The 20,912-nt window shown below is 40.1% G+C and overlaps 1 protein-coding gene across 4 annotated transcripts; it reads right to left on the bottom strand.

Moving 5' to 3' along the window:
• Positions 1 to 529: 529 nt before the first annotated feature.
• Positions 530 to 16,823, bottom strand: fbxo11b (F-box protein 11b). Of its 4 annotated transcripts, none has more exons than XM_005471424.4 (22): positions 16,472 to 16,823; positions 15,026 to 15,189; positions 14,774 to 14,834; positions 14,443 to 14,584; positions 14,227 to 14,356; positions 13,011 to 13,094; positions 12,752 to 12,884; positions 9,688 to 9,794; positions 8,761 to 8,872; positions 7,729 to 7,835; positions 7,482 to 7,619; positions 7,180 to 7,397; positions 6,909 to 7,089; positions 6,675 to 6,797; positions 5,403 to 5,488; positions 4,587 to 4,663; positions 4,357 to 4,500; positions 4,071 to 4,181; positions 3,889 to 3,996; positions 3,700 to 3,808; positions 2,167 to 2,265; positions 530 to 2,017 (listed from the first exon to the last, which is right to left on the bottom strand). In XM_005471424.4, exons 1-22 carry the CDS (start codon positions 16,557 to 16,559, stop codon positions 1,888 to 1,890), a joined length of 2,652 nt encoding a protein of 883 aa, XP_005471481.1. In that variant the 5' UTR covers positions 16,560 to 16,823; the 3' UTR covers positions 530 to 1,887. The 4 variants fall into 4 exon arrangements, with proteins under 4 accessions (XP_005471481.1, XP_005471480.1, XP_005471479.1 ...); XM_005471423.4 differs by having other exon boundaries at positions 14,443 to 14,587; XM_005471422.4 differs by having other exon boundaries at positions 14,753 to 14,834.
• Positions 16,824 to 20,912: the final 4,089 nt, after the last annotated feature.

Genomic DNA, 20,912 nt, shown 5'->3' on the forward strand with positions numbered 1-20,912 from the left:
TACCACCTCAGCCTAGAGGGAACCCACAGCTATTTTGTACACCAAATGATTAATATAGCCATAATTTTGATAACAAAATTGTGCAATCCTCAATCTTTGAACGCACACAGCCTTTAGACAGAAAACCTGATTCAGTCGTTCACAGAAACTCGTCTCTTTCTTCCTTCTGGCTTTCAGGCTTTGATCTGCGTACAGCTGCAATATTAAGTCCATCAGTCATTGTAGGCAAGTGCACCACGTCTCCAAACGGCCACTGGAAACAATCCAGCCATAAATCTTCCATTTACATGAATTACACATAGCAAACATCAATCTGAAATATCAGCAGCCGTTTCTGATGATTGACGCAGTTGTTCCATGACAATCCGAAACCCCTGACGGGCAACAGAAGACTCGGAGCGGCTGCGAGCAGTCAAATTATATCAGGGCAGTTTTTCACCATCATAACACAATCTCCTCGGGTTCTCGAGTTGCATTTTGTTTTTATAAAAACAGACATTTATTGCGAGTGAATTTAAAGACAGACACCTCTGATCTAATAAAGTTTTATTTTCTTAGAAATGGCCAGTTTCCTGTTTTCTTTTTTTGTCTTTCTAAGAAAGTATACCCTTTTTGGATTCCAACTAGCATCTACATAATGGTTATTGAATACTTCACAATATATTAAGTCTAGATGTTATGGTACATGCATACGATTCAGGCTGCATGAGGAGCCACAGTCACCACGATACACAGGGGTGGGGGTGAGACAGGGGAGGATTTTTTTGGGGGGGTGGGGTGGGGTGTGACTGCAGATTGTCTCTTTAGTTCCAGTTTTAGAGGAGTTTTGACACCTCCTATTGAAACCCTCTCCACAAAAAACACTGACTGCATCAATTTATAAACATATAATCACGCGCACACAACTTTCACTGTACACGACACACATTTACACTCATACTTTTTATACAACTGTGGAGCTGCTCCACATGCCATTGAGTCTAATATACTAGAGAGGGGTTTCTTTTTTTCCTTTTTCCTTTTTTTTAGTGTTTAAACAAGTTTCTCTTTCACAGAAAGAACTTCACAACTGGAACGTCTGAGTTTCTGCAGCCTGACAGGCTGTTTGGGCGGGAGAAGGGACGCTAACCAAAGAAAAATAATAATTATAATAATATATAATAAAATAAAAGACATTCAAATACAGTCAGCTTTTTGCTCAAAAATACAAAACTACATGAGAAAGCATTGAAATAAAATCCACTGATCTGAACATATATTAAAAAAAGAAAAGAAAAAAAAAAGCTTAAGTGCTCCATCACACGCGCACACACACGCACCATCTTGCTTTTACCCACACACACGCACACAACAGCAACATCCACCCATCCGTTGCCTAGGTACAACTGCCTGGGCAGCCAATAGAGATGGCAGCTACGAGGAAGCAGGAAGTCTTTGACAGCAGTTCTTATGATGACGACGATGGTGATGATGGTGGTGTTGGTGAAGAGGGGTAGGAGCTGAGGTTAAAGAACTGTGAGATCGTCAATACTCGAACCTCTCTGCATAACTTTTCTCTTCCTCCCGTGTTTGTTTATAGACTGCAATAGGAAACGCTCCAATAAGGAATCTCTTGTGGCCTTTCGGAGTCTTCCCTCAGCTCCACGGCTCCCTCTAGTGAAGTCTGCCTCCACTGCAGCTCATCTCCCTGCAGGCAGCAGAAAGCCGCTTCCTCTGCAGCCTCTTTTACCTCGATCCCGTCCGAGAGCGCCGCAATCAGAGTCTCTCTGGGTCCTTATGGCTGCGAGTGGATGCGTGTGTGTAACTGTGTGCGTTTATGTGTGTATGGCCGTGTGTAATGTCATGTGTCTGTACGCTTATGGGAGAAAATAACTCGACCAGAGGCTTTCAGTTATGTTGCAGCGTGTTGGACTCGATGGGCGGTGCCGAGTCATACAGAGTGTCCGTGTCGTGTGTTGGCTCTCCCGCCAGCGTGCACGGGTTGGACAACGTCCCCGCTCCACAGTCACAGAAAAACCTGAAGACAACATAACCAGGGATTTAAGCATAAACCTCAGAGACATTCAGGTACAAGAACTACTTGCTTTGCCTGAAACAGATGCATTTTTTGTCAATATTTAATAAAAGTTATTAAATATTAAAACAGTGAAAAAAGAAAATCCTCACCGATCGTGCCGTATAAACTCTACATCATGTCCTTGGTGGCATTTTTTGATACAGTTAACACAGATGGCATTCCTATCTGTTGTATTACAGGTGTGACATCTGGAGAGACAAAGGGGAAAAACTCAAATCAGATTCATTTTCATAACAGTAAGGTCAAATAAAGTAATCTCAAACCCCTGCACTAATTATTATTATTATTGTTTAGCGACCTGCTTATTAATTTCTAGCTCAACCATTTGATCTTTAAATTCAAGACACTTCTGGCAATCCTCACAGCTGGAGGATCATTTCTGCCTCAGCTTCACTGTACAATTCCATCTTTGCACCAGGCATAAAAATCAGTCAGTAACAAAATTGGCAAACATATCAGTCAAATACAGGAGCGTGCTTTAAGGAGAAATCTGGGGACTAGAACAGCAGCTCAAGAGGAATCCGTCTATAGTCAAATTAAATGGACTAATCAGCTTTCAATCAAGTGCCCAATCATTTCAGCTCTAAATAAAGCAGGCCTATTATACTCATTTATTCTTTGCATGATTCACATGCTCAAAGCACTTTCTCTCTGCTTAAAATAAGGCATTTTAGCTCCTCTCCTTTTAAGCCAACTTTCTTCTAATTGGCTGTCCCTACCACAGCAGCAGGTGGGTGGGGCTAGTGTGCTCACGGCTACATCTCTATGCCTTAATGGCACTTTATTGGCATCACACCGATTCAAAAATTGAAAGGAAAAAAAAAAAAAGGAGTAGTTCAATCTGAAGCCTGAGCGTTTGGCTTAGTAGGTTACTCGCACATGTACGCAAGTAGTAACTACAGAAAATGACAAGCAGGGTAATGAGAGGGTCAATGAAAGGTCTGGGGAGGAATTAAAGGTATCCACACCGGCAAAGACCATCAGCGACCAGAGAGCATGAAATAACGTGCCTTCAAATGGGCATGACAGGATGCCAAACAGTACTGTTCAAAAGCCTTGAGCCACTCATTTCTTGCCACTGTTAGGAAAATGAGTGCAGTGATTCATTAAAGCACTGACATAGCTAAAGAAAGGTGGACAAATGTATTTTTGTGCCTAAAATACAATTTAAAAGTGGTTCTTTGCCAAGTTATCGGTTACATTTAGAGAACACTGGTTCATCCCTTTAGCTAAGTGCCCTTTTATGATTGAATGAGTCATAAGTCAGTGTTAAGTGTCTTAGCAAAAAAAGACTATAGATGGACAAGTATACATAAGGCAAACATTAACAGAAAGTTTGGCTCCTTGGAAGAAGAATAAATGAGAAGCAGCTCAAAACTTCTGCAGAGTATTACACATTAGAGGGTTGCCCAAGTAACCAGGGTCTGGAATGTCAACTAGCATTCAGCTACCAGCTAAAAAGCCATTTTCTTGGAGTCAACCGTTTTGTGTGTGGATGGTCCTTAAGCCTTCACTAAAGGATGCAAAGTTGTTGGGTCCCATTATTTGAGCATCCTCATTGTATGGGTTTGTGTATATACACATGACAGAAAACATACTGGCGTGTCTCTGACGTGCTTTACCTGTAGAAATCGTGCATGGGGTAACTGGTGTAGCTGGAAATCTTGTAGAGACACTGTCCTCTGCTTACCGCCTTCTCAATGGCATCCTGATTATTCAGAATTTTATTATCTGGAGGAGGAAAAGGTGGTTACTGACCAGGTCATGACCTGACCGAGGTACTCTTTAATGCACATAGAGCAGCCTGTTACCTTTCATGGTGACATTGACCCCTGAGGCCAGAAAGAGGCCTCCAAAACGATTGTTGAAAATCTGGTTGCCCTCCAGTGTCGCGGTGGCATGGTTGGTGATTTCAATACCTGGAAATGAGAAATCTTTCATGAGCTAAAGGAAGGGTACAAATAAAGATGATATCTGCGCCCATAAATCTAACCTGCTGCGAAGCCATCAAAAATGCGGTTCTTGCGTAGTATTGGATGACTGTTTGTGCTGATCAACACACCGGCCTGAGCGTTCCTGAAGATGTCGTTCTCTTCCAGCAGACCTAAAAGTGGTTAGATTTCACAATAAGCTAAATATACACAGGAGCAAAAATCACATAGTAACAGAGGCGATGGATTTGTTCTGGGAGGCTCTGAAACATAAATAGCAGCTAAATAAGAAAACAGGAAAAACATGTCAGAAGCTACCCTGTGGCCACCCGCATCATGCTGTATTACCTCTGCCTCCGTTAAAGATGCAGATGCCTCCATCTCTGCCATCGTGGATCTTATTTCTTCTCAGTGTGGGGTTGCTGTCTGTCTTGATCCACACTCCTGCCATGGCATTATCAAAGATCTCGTTGTCCTCAATGAAGCCCAGACCTGTTGAATTTAACAGCACGATTACAGTAAAAAGTATTTGCACATTATTTGGCAGACCTAGTGCAATGAATGAGTGACATACAGACCTGAGTTGTAGACTAAAATCCCTCCATTCTGGCCTCCCCAGATTTTGTTGCGCCTGATCTTTGGGTTGCTCCCCGTCCTTTAAAGATGTAATAATGATTGTAACTCATTTACCATATCAACAAAGCTGTAAATATCAAACTATTAATATAAACAAAGTGTCTTATATTCAGTGTTTGGTGAATACAGGAAATGTTCCTGGCAACTGATTAAACATTCAAGTTTTTACCCATCATTTTTTTAAGTAATTCTTTACTTCCTCCAATTAGAAAAATGTGTAGCCTGCAGAGCTTTTTCCTTTTCTCCTGCTACATCAGTCACCTGCCACATCATCCGCTTAATTTTGCAGTGGCTAGTACAGATATAAACATTAATGCCTAGTTCCAAGTCTCCCTAGTTATGAACTATATAACTTCTGTTTTAAGTAACAAATTTAACAGTGAGACAAATTTGTTCCCTTTCACCAACAATGTCTTAACCTGCCAAAATTACACTGGAACCTCCATCTATAATTTCAAATGTAACAAAAATGTGGTGTTACTGTGAATGAGAATGCAAAAGTACTTAGTACTAAGAATACTATGCAACACCCACTGCAGTGAAGTCGCATCTTAACGCCTCAAATACATTTTGCGGCTTCATATAGATGTGTTTGGTCAAACATTGCTCCTTTATTGGGAAATGATGTTCTAATGTTGGTGAAAGATAAGTATTAATGAGTATTTCTGCTCCTGATTAGAAAACTTTTCAGTCAAATAAAAAGAAAATATACATTAATTAAAAAAAAAAAAAAAAGAAAAGGGGGGGATATGCTTTACCGTATTTGGACACCAGAGTACATGTGATTGTAGATGTCGTTATCTTCCAACACACCGTGCCCATTGTCGTAGAAATACACACCAACCTGAAGCAAAAGGATGAAAAAAATAAATAAAAACAATAAGTTACAGGTAAAAATAACCTAGATTATAGATTGGATACAGGAGCAGAACACACCAAAAGGTGTCGTTTCGGATTACTGGCAACAACACTGCAGTCATTTGAAAACAAACATGAAACACAAACACTCTAGAAACTAAGGAGCAGTGGCCGTATCTTGGTAGCTTTAGGGTTAAACTTGGATTTTCTGTAATACGAAGGTAGTTCACTTCCTAGCAGAGGTCATGTTTGAGATTCGGACTGCGGCTGAAAGAATAAAAACTAAAACTATGCACATCAATTATATTCCATCAAATCCTCCCATGTCATAATGACCGAGCTTTTAACTGATAAAGCTACAGCTTCTTCAGATTTTTCCTCACTCGTACCTTTATCGTTTGTTCTTTTATAAAATTATCTGCTCTGCTGCCTGTACACATTTTAATGCCTGTGATTGGTCAGATGGTAACAGTGTAACCCCTTCCATTTAACATGCTTGTAGCTAAATTTGGGAAACTGAGTTGACATATCTAGTTGATAACCACCTCTGTGTGCCTACTTAGCTTGATTGCTGATGTTAGGGTAAGAGAAGGCAAATACAGAAAAGATATCCTGGGTAAGCTGAACTCGATTCATAGTACAAGGCCTAGAAGTTAATGATAATCACCATCTAGTCTCAGTTCCCAAAAATAAGTCCTTTAACAAGAATATTCCTGTTCACACAAAACTCCTCAGAAGAATTTCTTCAAAATATCAAGCATCAAATCATTGATAATAAAACAAAGACCAAAAATACATTGTTTTATCTTCTCCAATGTGATCCCTTTCTTTGTTTTACATGTTTACAAACAAATGTTTATATTCTCAGTTGAGAAGAATAAGACATCATTGCTTTGGACGTCTACAGATAGGTAGGAAAGCAGAAAATGTCAACGACTTTTCCCTGAACAGTTTAATACAAAAATGAAATGTACAGACTCATAAATACTCAGATACTGCAAGCTTAAATAAGACCCACTTTAGTTGAACTTTTACAATGCAGCATTTTAATATTAAATGTATTGCTAACATTTAAATTAAGACGTTTGTTTTTAACATGCTGATGCTTAGCTGATATTTAAACAAATAAGCCGAGAGAGAATCAGATAATTAAGGTCAGCTCTCAGTTTTACCTGTTTGCCACTGTGAATGCGGTTCTTGCGGAGGACCGGAGTGCTGCCTGTCGTCACCCACACTCCTGCAAGTGTGTTGCTATAGACCTCGTTCTCCTCAATCACCCCCTGGCCTTTCTCATGCTAAAACAAAAACAGGTTGTTACAAACTTGTGGCTGTGGATTCTAAATGCTGGGGATTCTAAACGCTGGGGAAATGATCTCAATCAACCAGATATCAGATATCATATCTACCACGTAAATGCCTCCATGCTGTCCATCATGGATCTTGTTATGCCGTACAATGGGGCAGCTGTTGGTTCGAATCTGGATCCCCGCCAAGGCGTTACCGTAGATGTCGTTACTTTCTATCAAACCCCGCCCATCTCCAAATATGTACACCCCTCCTTGGTTACCATTGAATATAGCATTTCCCCTGAAATGAATAAATCACATTATATTAAACAGTCTTGAACTAAACAGATTCAGCATCTTCCACTGCGTTTTTTGAAGTTTGTTATCTTACCGTATCGTCGGGTCACTGTTGGACGTGATCCACACACCGGCAAAGTTATTCGCATAGATTTTGTTCTCTATAAACTGGCCCCGCCCCTTCTCATGGACATAGATGCCTCCCGTCTGGCCGTGGTGGATCTCACAACGGACCACTGTGGGGTTGGCGTAAGCTTTCACCTCAAAGCCTGCTATGCGATTTCTATGGATGTTACAGTTCTCAAAGTAGCCCTGAAAGCCAGAAAAGACGACAAGTGAGTTCATCTGTGATGTTTCCACAGAAAAATGTAAGAAAACGTAATTCACAGTAGTTACCATGCCATGGTCAAAAGTGAACACCCCAACATCTCTTCCGTGGTGGATGTGGTTACGTCTAATGATGGGATTACCGTGGTTTTTCACCCAAATTCCTGCTAGCGCATTGTTACTGATTTCATTGTCTTCATAAATGCCCTGGAACAAAAAAATAGTACATGTAAGTCAGAAGCATAATCTTGTCAAACATTTGTACGCACGTGTGTGTATTTTTGTGTATATATAGAGAGATTTATTTTTGTTTTACCTGTGCATGGTCTGTAATATACAGGCCTACATTCTCACAGTCACTGATGTTGCAGTGTTTGATGGTTGGACACGCTCCCTGTCCACTCACACACACAGCTGAACCCACTAAACACAAGAGGAAAAGAGAAAGGTCACATGACCGTTATTCTTTAAAGAATGATCAGTTTTAAAATAGACTGACAGTAATCAATTCAATTTTATTTATAAGAAATCCAGAAAAGACTTGATCTTTGGAACTACACAAGTGTTTACAGCACACCAGTACCTTGATAGGCAATAATACATGCAACTAAAATACAACTATGCAGAACCATTTCATATGGAGTTCATATGCACAACTAGTGTCTATGAACCAGTAAATGGAACAAATGCAATTTTAACCAGGATTTTAATGCTGTAGTGTTACTTTCAAATTCCTGACTCTGCTTTGAACTGACTGGTAGACAGCTCCTTTAATTGAGAATGCAGTTTGTGCCAGAAAAAAAAAAAAAAGTCTTTGCATTCACATCAACACAGACTGAAGTATCACACCTCACGTTACTCTCACAAACACAGTAGCTGGAGTGTCTTTGGAAACCCAAATATTTGCCCCCAATAGTCAACTAGAGAAAGAAGTACAACAGAAACTGGAATCAAGTAAGAGAAACATTTTCAGAGATTTCTGAGAAGCCTGATAATTTCACTCTCTTATCTCCAAGCCCTCCAATGCCAAATCTAGGCTAACCCGGGGACTGATCAGTTAAGTGAAATACAAAAAAAATAAAAAAAATAAAATAAAAAAAATAATTTAGGGATACATCTGTGGTTTCAAATCAAAGAAAATCTCGGCTCAGACCAGAACGTACACAAAAACAACAGGTTCTACAACATCATGTAAAAATAGTTCAGTCCTGCAGCAAACACTACATTTGTGAAGCTGAATATTCACATGCCAACAAGGTGCCCGCTGAGTCCTGCTTTCACTAGGTTGTCCAGGGTCAGGAGGACGTCCCTATAACCTGTAACAAGGAGGTTTAATTGTGTGAAATACCTGTACACGTGGAGCGGATAACGCAGTGGTCGATGTTGGGGCTGCAGTTCACCGTGATCTCCAGACAGTGGTGGGCGTTATGGTGCTGCGCTGACTTGTCATCAGGATTAAACTGAGGAGAGAAAAGCAGCAGAATTTAGAACGAAGCCACGATTACTGACAACACATTGAGCTTCTGTCCTCCCACAACATCGACACTGGACTCCTCCTACTGGAGGGATTAGTGCAAGTAATACTTGAAGCTCATAACAGGATATTTCAAGGCACCTTAAAACATCCTGTTATGACACAATATTTGTGCTCTTTTAACGTAAAATGACAAAATACATCTCCCATATTTGTCTCAAGATTTACAATTTCTTGTAGTCAATTTAACCTTTAATACTAAATCACCAAATACACAAAGATGCTGTGCCTCAAATTACACACTTCCACCATCTCAGGTGCATAAGTCAGGGTTATAGAAACTAGAGAAGTAGAGAGGGCCTCAGGAAATCATATTGTTCTCCCACCATCTTTCTAAAAAAACATCAGTTAATTAGCTAATCAACGAAAAGATATCAGTCACACACACAAGGCCATAACTTTCCACATTGTAAAGCATTTCTCATGATCTCTTTCCCAATTCACCAAGCTGTAGATGACTGTGAGGCTCTCATAATTATCATTACAAGGTCCATGTTGTTTGTTATTAAACTAATGTGATTTTTGCTCAAGTACATGTTCTATCTGAGCCACAGAGACTCCCAAGAGTTTCAACTAAGGACGTAATTTTGTCCTTAAGTATGAATGAACAGATCAGAGACTAAGCAGGACTCTCAAGCACTGAGACTACATAACCTAACAACAGAGCATTGTGATGGCACTAAAGGACAGTCTTGGATACCCAATCACTCTTTAAGTGTAAAAGCTGAGACATACAGTTACCTTGATGGTCATGTATCCCACATACGCATCCTCTGAGCCCTCCATGAAGACGAACGTTGAGTCTCTTGTGTTCTCTATTATCACCTTGTCCGCTACTTTATTAGGAGCTGAGGGGAAAGCATAGAACAATGATTAACACCCTCATTCAGCCAGGTCCAGTTCATGCACAGCAAGTCGTTTACAATTGAAGCGTAGATTTTGAAGTTCATTTAAGCAATTACATTTTGTTTTTCTCCCCACAGCCTCAAAAGCAACTCTAACTACTACAAATACATGCATTATTTTTAATACTTGGAAGTGAAATCAATGGCTGCCTAAAGTCTGTAAACCAAACGTCACCAAATGTTGAAATATTTTGCCACTCCTTTCCTGCAGCCACCTTTAAATGATAGCACTGTGAGGATCCTTGTGCCATTAACAGGTGAAAAGCATGCTCAGTTGAGCTGAGGTCATGTGACTGACTGACATTTAAGAACATTACATTTCTTTGCTTTATGCCGATCACGGATTGCTTTCACAGTATTGTTGGCTCACCTTATCAGTTTTACAGCACTGAGTGAACATGAGCAGAAAATACTACTCTGCACACATCAGCATGCATTCTGCTATTTCTGTCAGTAGTAACATAATAAACACCAGTGACCTGGTTCTATAGGAAGTCACACAGATCAATGCTGTAACATTGCCTTCTTTATGTTTAAAAGATTAAATGACATTTGCTTTGGAGCATTAGCAATTCCTTCTCCATCCCATCTCAAATTTTTGGCAAGTAATTTTGGTTCAAAGAATGATTTGATTCAACAACTCTTCTATAGAAACAGAACCAATAAAAAGAAAAAGATGGGTTAGGGAAGACTGAGTGAAAACATAGCATGTATAGGTTCTGAAAATATCTAATTTTTGCTCGAGTTAGCAGCTGTACTCCTCCGACTAGCACTCCAAGCAGCCGTATTCACACAGGTAACAAGGCAAAGCTTTGCTCTGGCATTTTAGTCTGAACACTGCTTTAAAGCAGCAAAATATTTACATCTTCAGTTAAATCTTGTGGTTTTCCATTCACAGGAAGATGTTGCTTGATTAAAAGCTAACTACTTCCTCAATAGTGTTACTGATATAGCGCCAAAACTCAACAATAGTCATCTCAAGGCTCTTAAAATTGCAAGTTAAAAGACGCTACAGTATTTTGAAGAAAATGGCAACAATCAAACAACTGCTGATGAGCAAGCACCCTCTGATTGTGCGTTGGAAAAACTCCCTTTTAACGAGAAGAAACCTCCAGCAGAACCAGCTTCAGAGAAGGGCAACCATCTGCTACACTCAGTTGGAGGTTTGAGGATAAGAGAAGAGAAACAAGATGGGACAAAACAGACTATGATGTGTGTCTTCTGGCTTTATGGATAGATGAAGCTGTGTATTGTTTGCACAGCAATGAAAATGAATGCTCTGCATTCTAATATTACTGCATAAGGGTTCTGTGAACCAGGAACTCCATATTTAACTGTAATGTGTGAGAAACACTCCCCATCTATAAAAAAACAAAACAACAACAAAAACTCTCGGATGCGATTCAAATCGTTCTATTCCTTTAATAACAATATAGTGCATAGTCTTTGTAGCAAAATATACTTATCAGTGGTATTTGAGGTCTAACAAGACATGCACGGAGACCCATCCACTGTCAGAGACCACAACATACTTAGCTTTCACTAGCACCGTTTCTTTACTATAATGAATTCTGAAACCTGACTGAGACAATTCTGTTTCATGTTTCTATCATCCACTTAAGTGGTTGTTTTGGCCCCTGTTGTATTGCTGAGTTCAGCAGTGTAATTCTTATTTGTATGAAGGTACTTAAAAAACAAATCAAAATACAAAACCCCAACAAGTCAGCAGTTACTCGATAATCAAATGAGTTATTAGCCATCTAGATCTTTGCAATTGGACTAATGTACTTTCATCTTTAGGTGAGAGCTTTCTAATCTTTGTTTAATGTCACATGGTTTCTTTGTCTTATCACTCAGATGCATCTGGCTATGATCAGTGCATAGATGCATGTGTTTGTTTTTGTTTTTTTTAATTTAGTCTATAGAAATGAAGCTGCTAGGAATTGCAGATTTAAAAAAAAAAAAAAAAAAAAAAGCACCTATAAAGCAAAGTCTGGCACATTTCACATGGTGCATCTGAGTGCTAATGTTAATTAATGTACATTGTTTCTTTTTAACTAAAAACCACCCTGGTTGTATGGCCCAAACAGTGATGTCACCAAAGCCTGTCGCCATTTATACTGACCCCTCAGACAGAACCTCCCCATCAGTGCTGGGATACAAGTAGAAGTCCAAATAAAAACCAAAGTGATTGGGGAAGGGTTTTTCTCCTCCTCTTTTAAAAGTCTTCTTCAGAAAGTCTCATCCTTTCAAGTGGTTGCAACATCTCTCCCTGTTTAATCTGGAAATCTGAGTTTCTGTGCTGATATTGAAATGGCGGTAAAAACTGACATGATCGTACATTTGTGTCTTCGACTGGCCAGCTAAGCCCGGTTACAAAAATAGAAAGATAACCCGACCAGCCGAAACAACACCAAAGAGTGGCTCGCACCAGTGGATGTAGTGTCACTTTTAGTGTGAGATGCTGTTTCAGAGGGTGACAGCAGTGGGTATAATGAGCTCTGTAGTCTTCTTTCTCTCCCTCACAGCAGCCTAATGATGGCCTCCTTTACTTTTACTGACACCACTTTGAAATGCATACTGCTACAAAATGCATCAAGCAACATAATAAAAAAAAAACAAACAGGCTACATCTGCCCACAAAAGTATCACTCAAATATCAGTCCACTGTCCATTTTTATTTTTTCAGCATGCAAAAAAAAATTAGGTTCTGTGTAAAAAAGAAAAATGTTGTAAATTCTAAGTGCTTCGACTCCTCTTGCAAATGCAAAATTACAGAAGCAATGTAGACAGTTTACACAACTGAAGTGTATCATCTTCTTCAGAGAGTTACTGAGTGCATGCAGCAGAGGCATCAAGATAATGTTTTAACTATCTTTCAGTGAGGGCAACTTGCTCACCTGCACCAATCATGGTGATCGGGGACTCGATGTAAATCCACTCATCAGTATAGATTCCAGAGTGAACAAAGATGAGACCATCGAAATGGGCCTCTTGTACCCCACCCAGTGCATCCTCAATGGTGTCATAATACTGCAGGAGAAAGACACAAAGAATTCATTCATTACAGGTCAGTTTGGAAACACATGCAGATGTTTAAATTAGCTGTGCAACTCAGAAATATTTGTGCTGTACACTCCATCTACAGTTTTAACTTACCAACATATTCTCTCTGCCTTTGTATCTGCCAGGGTTACTGTAGAAATGTTCAGCAAAGCCTGGTTTTACATGTGCGCCTTTGTACTGTAGCACAGAATAAGAACAAGGTCAGTACATATTGCTCTTGATCCTTGGACCTCAGCATCAAACGGCAGAGCAAAAAAACAAACTTTCTAGGTGTCAAACAATAACGGCGCTACTCAGTGTTTTCCTGACGTTTTTGGTTAGCAATCCTTGTTTAATTGTAAGAGGCATAATCATCTTATTAATAACGAGAAAAAGTGAGAGGGGATGCTTTTATTTCTTGATCCCTGTTCTGTAAATCATCATGTACTCAAATTAATCTGAATACCCCATGCAACCAAAAAACCAACCACAAGAGAATGACAACATAGGCGGTGTCAAAACAAAGAGTTATTTGCAATAGATGCAACAACAAGATACTGTAGTGGTTAATGTTATAACAAGCAGCTCACTGCAAGGACTAAGGCATTTGCAAAAACCTGAGTGACTATATAAAGCAAACTAAATTCAACGCAACTTAAAAACCAAATCATACATTTGATAGGCATTTCTTTTTACAGGTAAACTGCAAGAATTCACTGCACAGAAGTTCTGACAGGCCGTGTATAAGCAGCGAAAAAGCTATCTATCATTAAGTTTGACCAGTTTCCTGTTGATAAAAGGCACTAGGCAATCACTTCTGTGAAATTCTGACAGTGCAGCTTGTTTCCAGAAAGTAATGACACCAGATTAAACCTTTAACAACTCAATCTTACTTGACTTTAAAAGTAAAGATACTGCACAAAAGGGATTCAGTGGTCACAGGGCAGACCACCACATATGACAAAAATCTGATTAATTATCTACGACCCATTTCTGTGCTTGCAAGGAACATTTGTCACTGCTCATTGTTGTTATGAGTCAAATGATATTTATGCTTCTATAGCTCCATATACAAATTATAACACTTCTAAAATACAGAGATATTGATTTGATTCTTAAATGTGTTTTACTATATGTGCAACATGAAGCTGCACTATTCTCACAGAGTGACACAGTTTTTAACTACACCGAGTCACAAAATTGTACTGCAAATCCATACACAATGTACAAAACTCTACAGTGTTTACTTTGATGTGTAAAAAGAAAAACAAAGAAGGACAACAGTCACTACTACTACTACTGATCACAGTGATGATGATGAATAACTCACCAGCTGCTGGAAGCTCTCCTTCCAGGGGTTTGGGTGTTCATGCTCTTCTGGGCTAACTTGATAGAACCTTCCTGGCTCAGGATGCATCATTGGACGCGTGTACTCAAACACCTCCATGTACAGGCGCTTCCTAGATAATTAAATTCCACATTCAAAACATACTTTGGATGTCTGTTTGTTTAATGACTACAATATGCAAAATGGGAACACACTGACCATAAGATTGGATCGTTTGCTAGCTGGCTGAATCGTTTGCAGACGCAAGCTGCCTGACAAAGGTCCTGTTCCAGTAAGTAGGAGAAAATCTTCAAAACGACCTCATCTGGAAGCTTCTGCTGCAGATATTGCTCTGCTGGTGCTGCTAAAAATATACAGAACACACACACACACACACACGCGCAATCATAAGGTAAGATTTATGAGAATCGCTTCACTACAAGAACATTAAGTCATGCCATTTAATAGATTGGAAAAAAAAAAAAAAGGAATCACTGTCCTTGCCCAGCTGCAGACATTTAACACACACCTGGCAGGTCGTGGCTCTTACCGGACACACGTGCCCGCTTGGCTCGATGGCCAAAGGCCTCTGTTGATGAAGTTGAAGCTCCCTGTAAAAGGGGATGAGTAGGATATAAACTTCAATGCCAAGATCCAAGTACTGAGCAATCAACGGGGAAATTTACTGCTGTGTCACAAAATTATTGCTTCTTTAGTGGAGGACAACTAATCAGCCATTCTCTCCCACTCACAGTCATACACAACATTGCAGTGAATTACTCAAAAAGCGCTTCTGTCTAACCTCCATTGGGCCCTTGCTAGGGCAGGCTGAGGCGGTGGCAGCGGCGGCGGCGGTTCTCTTGGGAAGCAGGGTCTTGCGTCGAAGCTGGTAGGGACTGTTCTGGGCACCTGGACCGGACTCCTCAATAGCCATTTCTGCTGCAGCTGCTGCAGGCGCCTCCTCATCTAAGTAGAAAAGCAGAAACATATTCTTCATATACACACCACTTTCAAGAAAGGCACCTCGGTGAACAAAGCTGGTTTATAAAGCAGGGTGAGTCATGTATTTAAAAAAAAAAAAAAAAAAAAAAAAAAAATTACATTAGAAAAAAAAAAAAAGGAAGATTAAAAAAAAAAAAAATCAACATTTTCTAAAGAAGTCTCATCTCTTTTTACCAATTTTACACACCTATAATATTTCCAGAAATGGCAACACTTTTATTATCCAGATCATTATTGACACAATGGTGCACATTTAAATCCCATACTGTATGCCAACTGCGCAGGCTAACAGGCTGGGTAATAGCTGGCAAGGCAGACAAAGGTTGGTGATTGATAATGACAGATGCACCCGCTGCAGCCACATTACCAGTCTTATATGTTTAGTTATTCCCAACAGATATAAGTCGGCGTGCATTGGTCTGTAAGGCGGTCCTATGTGTGCAGAATCAGACACATCTTTTATGGTGCTGTCAAATTAAGGGCCGCCTATGATGTCGATCAGACGTGCGGCTAATGGCTAAAAACTGAACTGCGTAGCTGGTAAATCCGCCGTGTAAACAAATCATACCACGGCTAGCAGTCACCGAGAGTAGGGAAGAGGAATAGTGCTTAAATCTGCTGCCTGCATTAGCTTCAAACTGCAGCGCAAAGAGCACAAAATGGACTCGGTGAATTTATCCAATTTCCACCGTATCATCTATCACAGCTGATCTGTGTGGCCTCTTCGAGCTGCAGGGGAGGGGAGGGGGGGCAGCTAGTTAGCTTTGCCCTCATTCGCTGCTAATGTTTTTGTTAACGTTACACCCCAAAAATGGCAGTCCAAAGACGCCGCAGATTTACACCGTCAGAAACGGTAGTGACAGCTGGGAATGCACCGCTCGAGCAGACGCGGAGACTGTGGTGTGAGCGACTAGAGTCGATCCCTTTGCCTCCCGCTGAGGTTACCTGAATCTGAGCTATTAATGTTGTAGCTACATACGCATTACGTTAAGCGAAGACAACCCCCTCAACCACCACCTAACCTGGTGAGCTAGCTAGCGGCGTTAGCTAGCCCCAATCACTCAAGCCAAACAAAGCGAGGCCTGGCCTGAGCCATAGAGCGAGAAGCCTCGGTGTTTCCTGCCGAATCCGACGCCTGTAGGAGCGCTAAACGTACCATTAGCCAAAAAAGGAGGGGTTATGTAAAGGCTGTTACGCCTGACATTACTTCGTGTGAAACCTTTAGCTTGACCGTGGAGCAGCGTACCTCTGTCCCCGTTGTTCCGCTCGGGCTGCACCGGGCGCGGCCTCGACACTCGCCTGGGTCTCCTGTTGGTGGCTCTGACGGAGTTCATCTGGGGAGTTGGTTGTTGGAAAAAATACACTGCTATCCTCGACCGCCCGCTACCAAATTTAGCCCGCAACCCAAACAGCCACCCGGACAGCAGTTATTCCCGGTTACACCCAAACAACTGCGATCAAAAACCCGCTAGTATTTGGGGTGTAATCGCGTTTTTCTCTTCCTCCGTCGGTGTCACAGCTCCCCCCGTTTCACCGCTCGGTGCCAGCTCCGTCTCAGTCTGTAGCAGGAGGAGCCATTAACCCACACGGGAAACAATCGCGAGAAAAAAAAAAAAGAACACAAGGTCCGATGGACCAATAATATTTGCCATCTCATAATCTCACCCTGCAGCGACCAATCAGAAGCACCATATCAAACGACTTGCCAAAACCTTTCTGTTGGGGTTCGGAGTCGGTCAAGCGGCGATTTGATCATTGCAGGACACATCAAGGGGGCTGTACAAGCGTCGCGTAAGTGTATTTTACGGGTTAATTGTAAACCAAACACACAATACAAAAAGAAAAGCTATTAAAAAGGAATTTGTGTAACAATATCTGATAAGGGCTGGTGTTCTGGTGGAAAATATGAGTCAGCTGAGAGATGTGTTTGTATTTACATGGAACTTATGATCAATTAGGAGTTTTTCTAAATAAAAGTCGAACTTTAGGAATTCATTATTTTTTTAATGTCACTACACACAAAAAAACATTAGTAAATTAGCTTTTTTGAAAAATTGGTTATGAATTAAAAGTTTTAAACCAATGCGTCGTTAGTTTTATTTACTTATTTATTGGCGCATTCTTATGGTGTAAATTTAAAGGCAGACTGATTGACTGCACTTTTTTCTTTTGCATCCATAAATTCAAGTACATTTACAGTCAATTTACATTGCAGCCACATTTCTAAGCCCACTGGAATTGAGTGAATGGACACTGACCCCAAACCAAATTACAGATTTTGAGTGGAATACAACTTTAACACTTTAACTTGTATATTTATTATGCACGACGACCACCAGAGGGCATTGTTTAGCTGCCAACGATTAGTCATGAACTTGAAGGCTTTATACTGAGGGTGTTTTGTTATACCATCTCCAGTGCTGTCTAGAGAAGATGTCAGAGAGCATAACGGCATGTCTTTCTGTATTGCAACACTCACTTTTTTTTGTGCACATAAATTTGAGTGCAAATGCATTAGAGTGATTTATCTTTTACTTGGAAAACTATATGATATGATATAAAAATGAAGAAGAAATACAGTGTATGTAGGGGACAGGTAACTGTCTGATGAGCATTAATCCTCATGCAGGAATTGATATAATCTTTTATGAAAATTATGTAGAAATAAAAAGTTATTTTAAAAAAAAGCAAATTTAGGAAAAAAATATTTATTTATTTATTTTTCTCATAAGACAACATCGAGCAAAATTTGTAGGATCTACTGAGACTGGTGAATTTGTTTGGACTTTTGTGCAAACAGATGGAGGTAAACTCACCAGAAATCTAGCCCCAGTAGCATCACCTGGTGGTGAAAGTATATAATTGCACCCTAACTTTGAATGTTGGCATGTAGGAGGCAGTGTATCCATATCAATGAGATGGTCTTGGATTCCTTCTTGCAGCTGCAGCCTTGAGAGTGTGGGTTGCTATTGTGTGTGTGTGTGTGTGTGTGTGTGCGCGCACACACACAGCTTATCTAGCTGCCATATCCATCCCCCCGTAATAAGCAGAAAGAGCAGCTGCGTACCTCTCCTCCTACGCCCACCCACCCACTTTGCTGCACAGAGCAGAGGTTGGGAGGGTCACTTTGTCCTTGAAAGCTTTGGATGCTCTGAAGGACAGCATTGCTAGATAAAGACAGCTCAATTATTGCATATGTGTGTGTGTGAGAGAGTTTTTCTGTTTGTCACGCCTCTTCAAACGCTCACATTCATCATACAAAATCTATTCAAGCTGAGAGGATATAATAAAACACTTTATAAAATAGTGTAAAAAACAGCACATTGAAATATTCTTCAGGAAAACAGATTCAAAAGTGACACTTAATTGGATGTTTGTTTGAAAACGTAAACATAATTACATTTCAAAGATAATTACAGGTCTGTGGCTTACAAAATAGACGGAGTTGGTGGCAAATTGTAGACATTGAGAGGTTCAGCAGACTGGGTGTATGAGGAGATTGTTAATCAGCAGGTCCCTGCAGTGTTCTTCTTAATGAATATCATTCAATCACAGCACTGAATGTTGAATGAATATGTTTCTTTTGCAGTGTGCATATGCTGAAATCCCAAGCATCCAACCTGCTTAAAAACCATTCTGAGGCATTTTAGTTTGTTAGATTATCTTGGGATGCCAGACGGATGGTGTTTGTTACATAGTAGATGAAGTCATTAGTTTTCTCCCCCCTCCATTCTTTTCTTCTTTTACCTCTAAATTATGTTGCTGAGAACTCCACCCATCTGGCACTTCACTTGAGTTAAAAGAAACCCATGGGTATCTAAAAGAGCTGTCTGACCCAGATTTAGTCAAACTACACTCACTAGCTACTTTATTGGGTACATTTTGCTAGGTTAAACACCCCTTTGTCTTCACACTGTCTTAATTTTTAAAATATATTCAACTGGAATTGAGTGGAGGAAACATTCCTCAGAGATTGTGGTCCATATTGATGTGATAGCATCACACAGGTGCTGCAAGTTTGTCAGCTGCACATCTGTGATGGCAATCTCCCATTTGACTAAATCCCAAATGTGCTCTGCTGGATTGAAATGTGGTGACTGTGGTGAACTCCTTTTCATTTTCAAGAAATCAGTTTTAGATGATCTGAGCTTTGTGACTCAGTTTGCTCAGTTAAATCAAACTCTGAACCTACTATAAGAATGTCAGAATAGAAATCAAGAGTTATCAGACTAAGTGATGCCCAGTTTTCTTATGTAACTTGTACACCTTGATTGTATAGAAGTTATTTAAGTTACTGTTGCTTTCCTATCAGTTTGCAGTCCGGCCAGCAGATTGTGGCGACATGTGGGACCATCTGGCACCAACAACAATTAAACTTTCAAAGTCACTTCAGTCACCTTTTTCCCATTCTGATGCTCATTTTGAACTTTAGCAAGTTGTCTTGATTATGTCTACATAGAGGCATGTTTGGAGGGGGAGGAGCTTGGAGTGGCATTAGCCCACCCCAAATTATTTTAGCTTCTTCTTATTTTGTACATTAATTGTATTTTTTATAAATGAATCTATTGAACAATATATCAGGAATCAAACTCATCAACAGCTGCCTCATTAAAGAGACGAGAAAAAAAGGGCCATTCTATATAAAGAGTGTGTTTACTTTAGGCACTTTGAATACATTTTGATTATATAACTTGTGAACTATTAAGCTATTTAAGTGCAATTACAACTTTTACTTAGGTTAAGTCTAAATACTTCTTTTTCCACGTTGCAAAACAATTGTCCAACACAAAATTCTATGTAGAGCATTCTGCAGCACCACTTTTCACACAATAAACTTGTAATAAAACATAAGGTTGCACACCAAAAATCATGCCCAATAATTTCTGTCAGTTTTCTGATCTTTTTGCTAATCAAATATTTAAATGTCCCCCTCTACTGTGTTCTTGGTCTCTGCCGTGCCACCACATTTAAAAAATCTTAAAAATGCCCCAGATTACATGTCTAAATGCACTGAGCTGCTACCATGCGATTGGCTCATTAAGTATTTGCATTACCAAGCAGCCAAACAAGTATACCTAATAAAGTGGCCAGTGAGTGTATAATTAGTTCTTTTGTGGTCATGTTTGCATGGATTGCTGCAGAGCATAGCTCAGGTAACCAGGTTTAGACATGCCACTGAACGCTGTGTGTACTTTGTGCTGAATAGTCAACTGATACTATTGTGATTGAAACATGTTGATTTATGTGTAACCTTAAAAGACAGGTGGGAACATGTATGCATGCTTTCTCTTGGGTCAGTGATCAGTCTGGAATCATCAGTGTCTGAACTGCTCAGATTGTGGCGACATAGATATATATAATTTTATAAAAAGCTTTAAAAGGTTTTGTGACTTGTAGACCTCTGGTCTCATGGCCTGGAAGTCCAATCTTGACCACTTGTACATGTACATCCCTAACAGAGATCTCAGACTTGCACAGAGACAAGCATCAACTTCTTTGTTGAACTGACCAACATCTTTATATAGAGGATCATCACCTCTGTTGAGAGCTGGGTCTCTGGATGCTATTTATTGACTGAAGAGCAGTCTTCAGTGGAAGCCTTCACTGGCTCAAGCCCAAAAAACACAGCATCAGATTAGGAGCACAAACAGAAGCAAGAGCAAGAGCATTGTTTATTTTAACAATCA

The sequence above is a fragment of the Oreochromis niloticus genome, linkage group LG8, assembly GCF_001858045.2.
Source record: "Oreochromis niloticus isolate F11D_XX linkage group LG8, O_niloticus_UMD_NMBU, whole genome shotgun sequence".
Taxonomy (NCBI): domain Eukaryota; kingdom Metazoa; phylum Chordata; class Actinopteri; order Cichliformes; family Cichlidae; genus Oreochromis; species Oreochromis niloticus.

Bases quoted from the DNA above. Each gene is read 5' to 3' on its own strand.
- fbxo11b (XM_003441763.5), bottom strand. From the start codon at position 16,559: ATGAACTCCGTCAGAGCCACCAACAGGAGACCCAGGCGAGTGTCGAGG. The intron at 14,588-14,752 runs GTGTGTGTTAAA...GTATATTTTTAG, and splicing joins TAAGAGCCACGACCTGCCAG to CAGCACCAGCAGAGCAATAT. The intron at 5,489-6,674 runs GTAAAACTGAGA...CTTTTGCTTCAG, and splicing joins GCATTCACAGTGGCAAACAG to GTTGGTGTGTATTTCTACGA.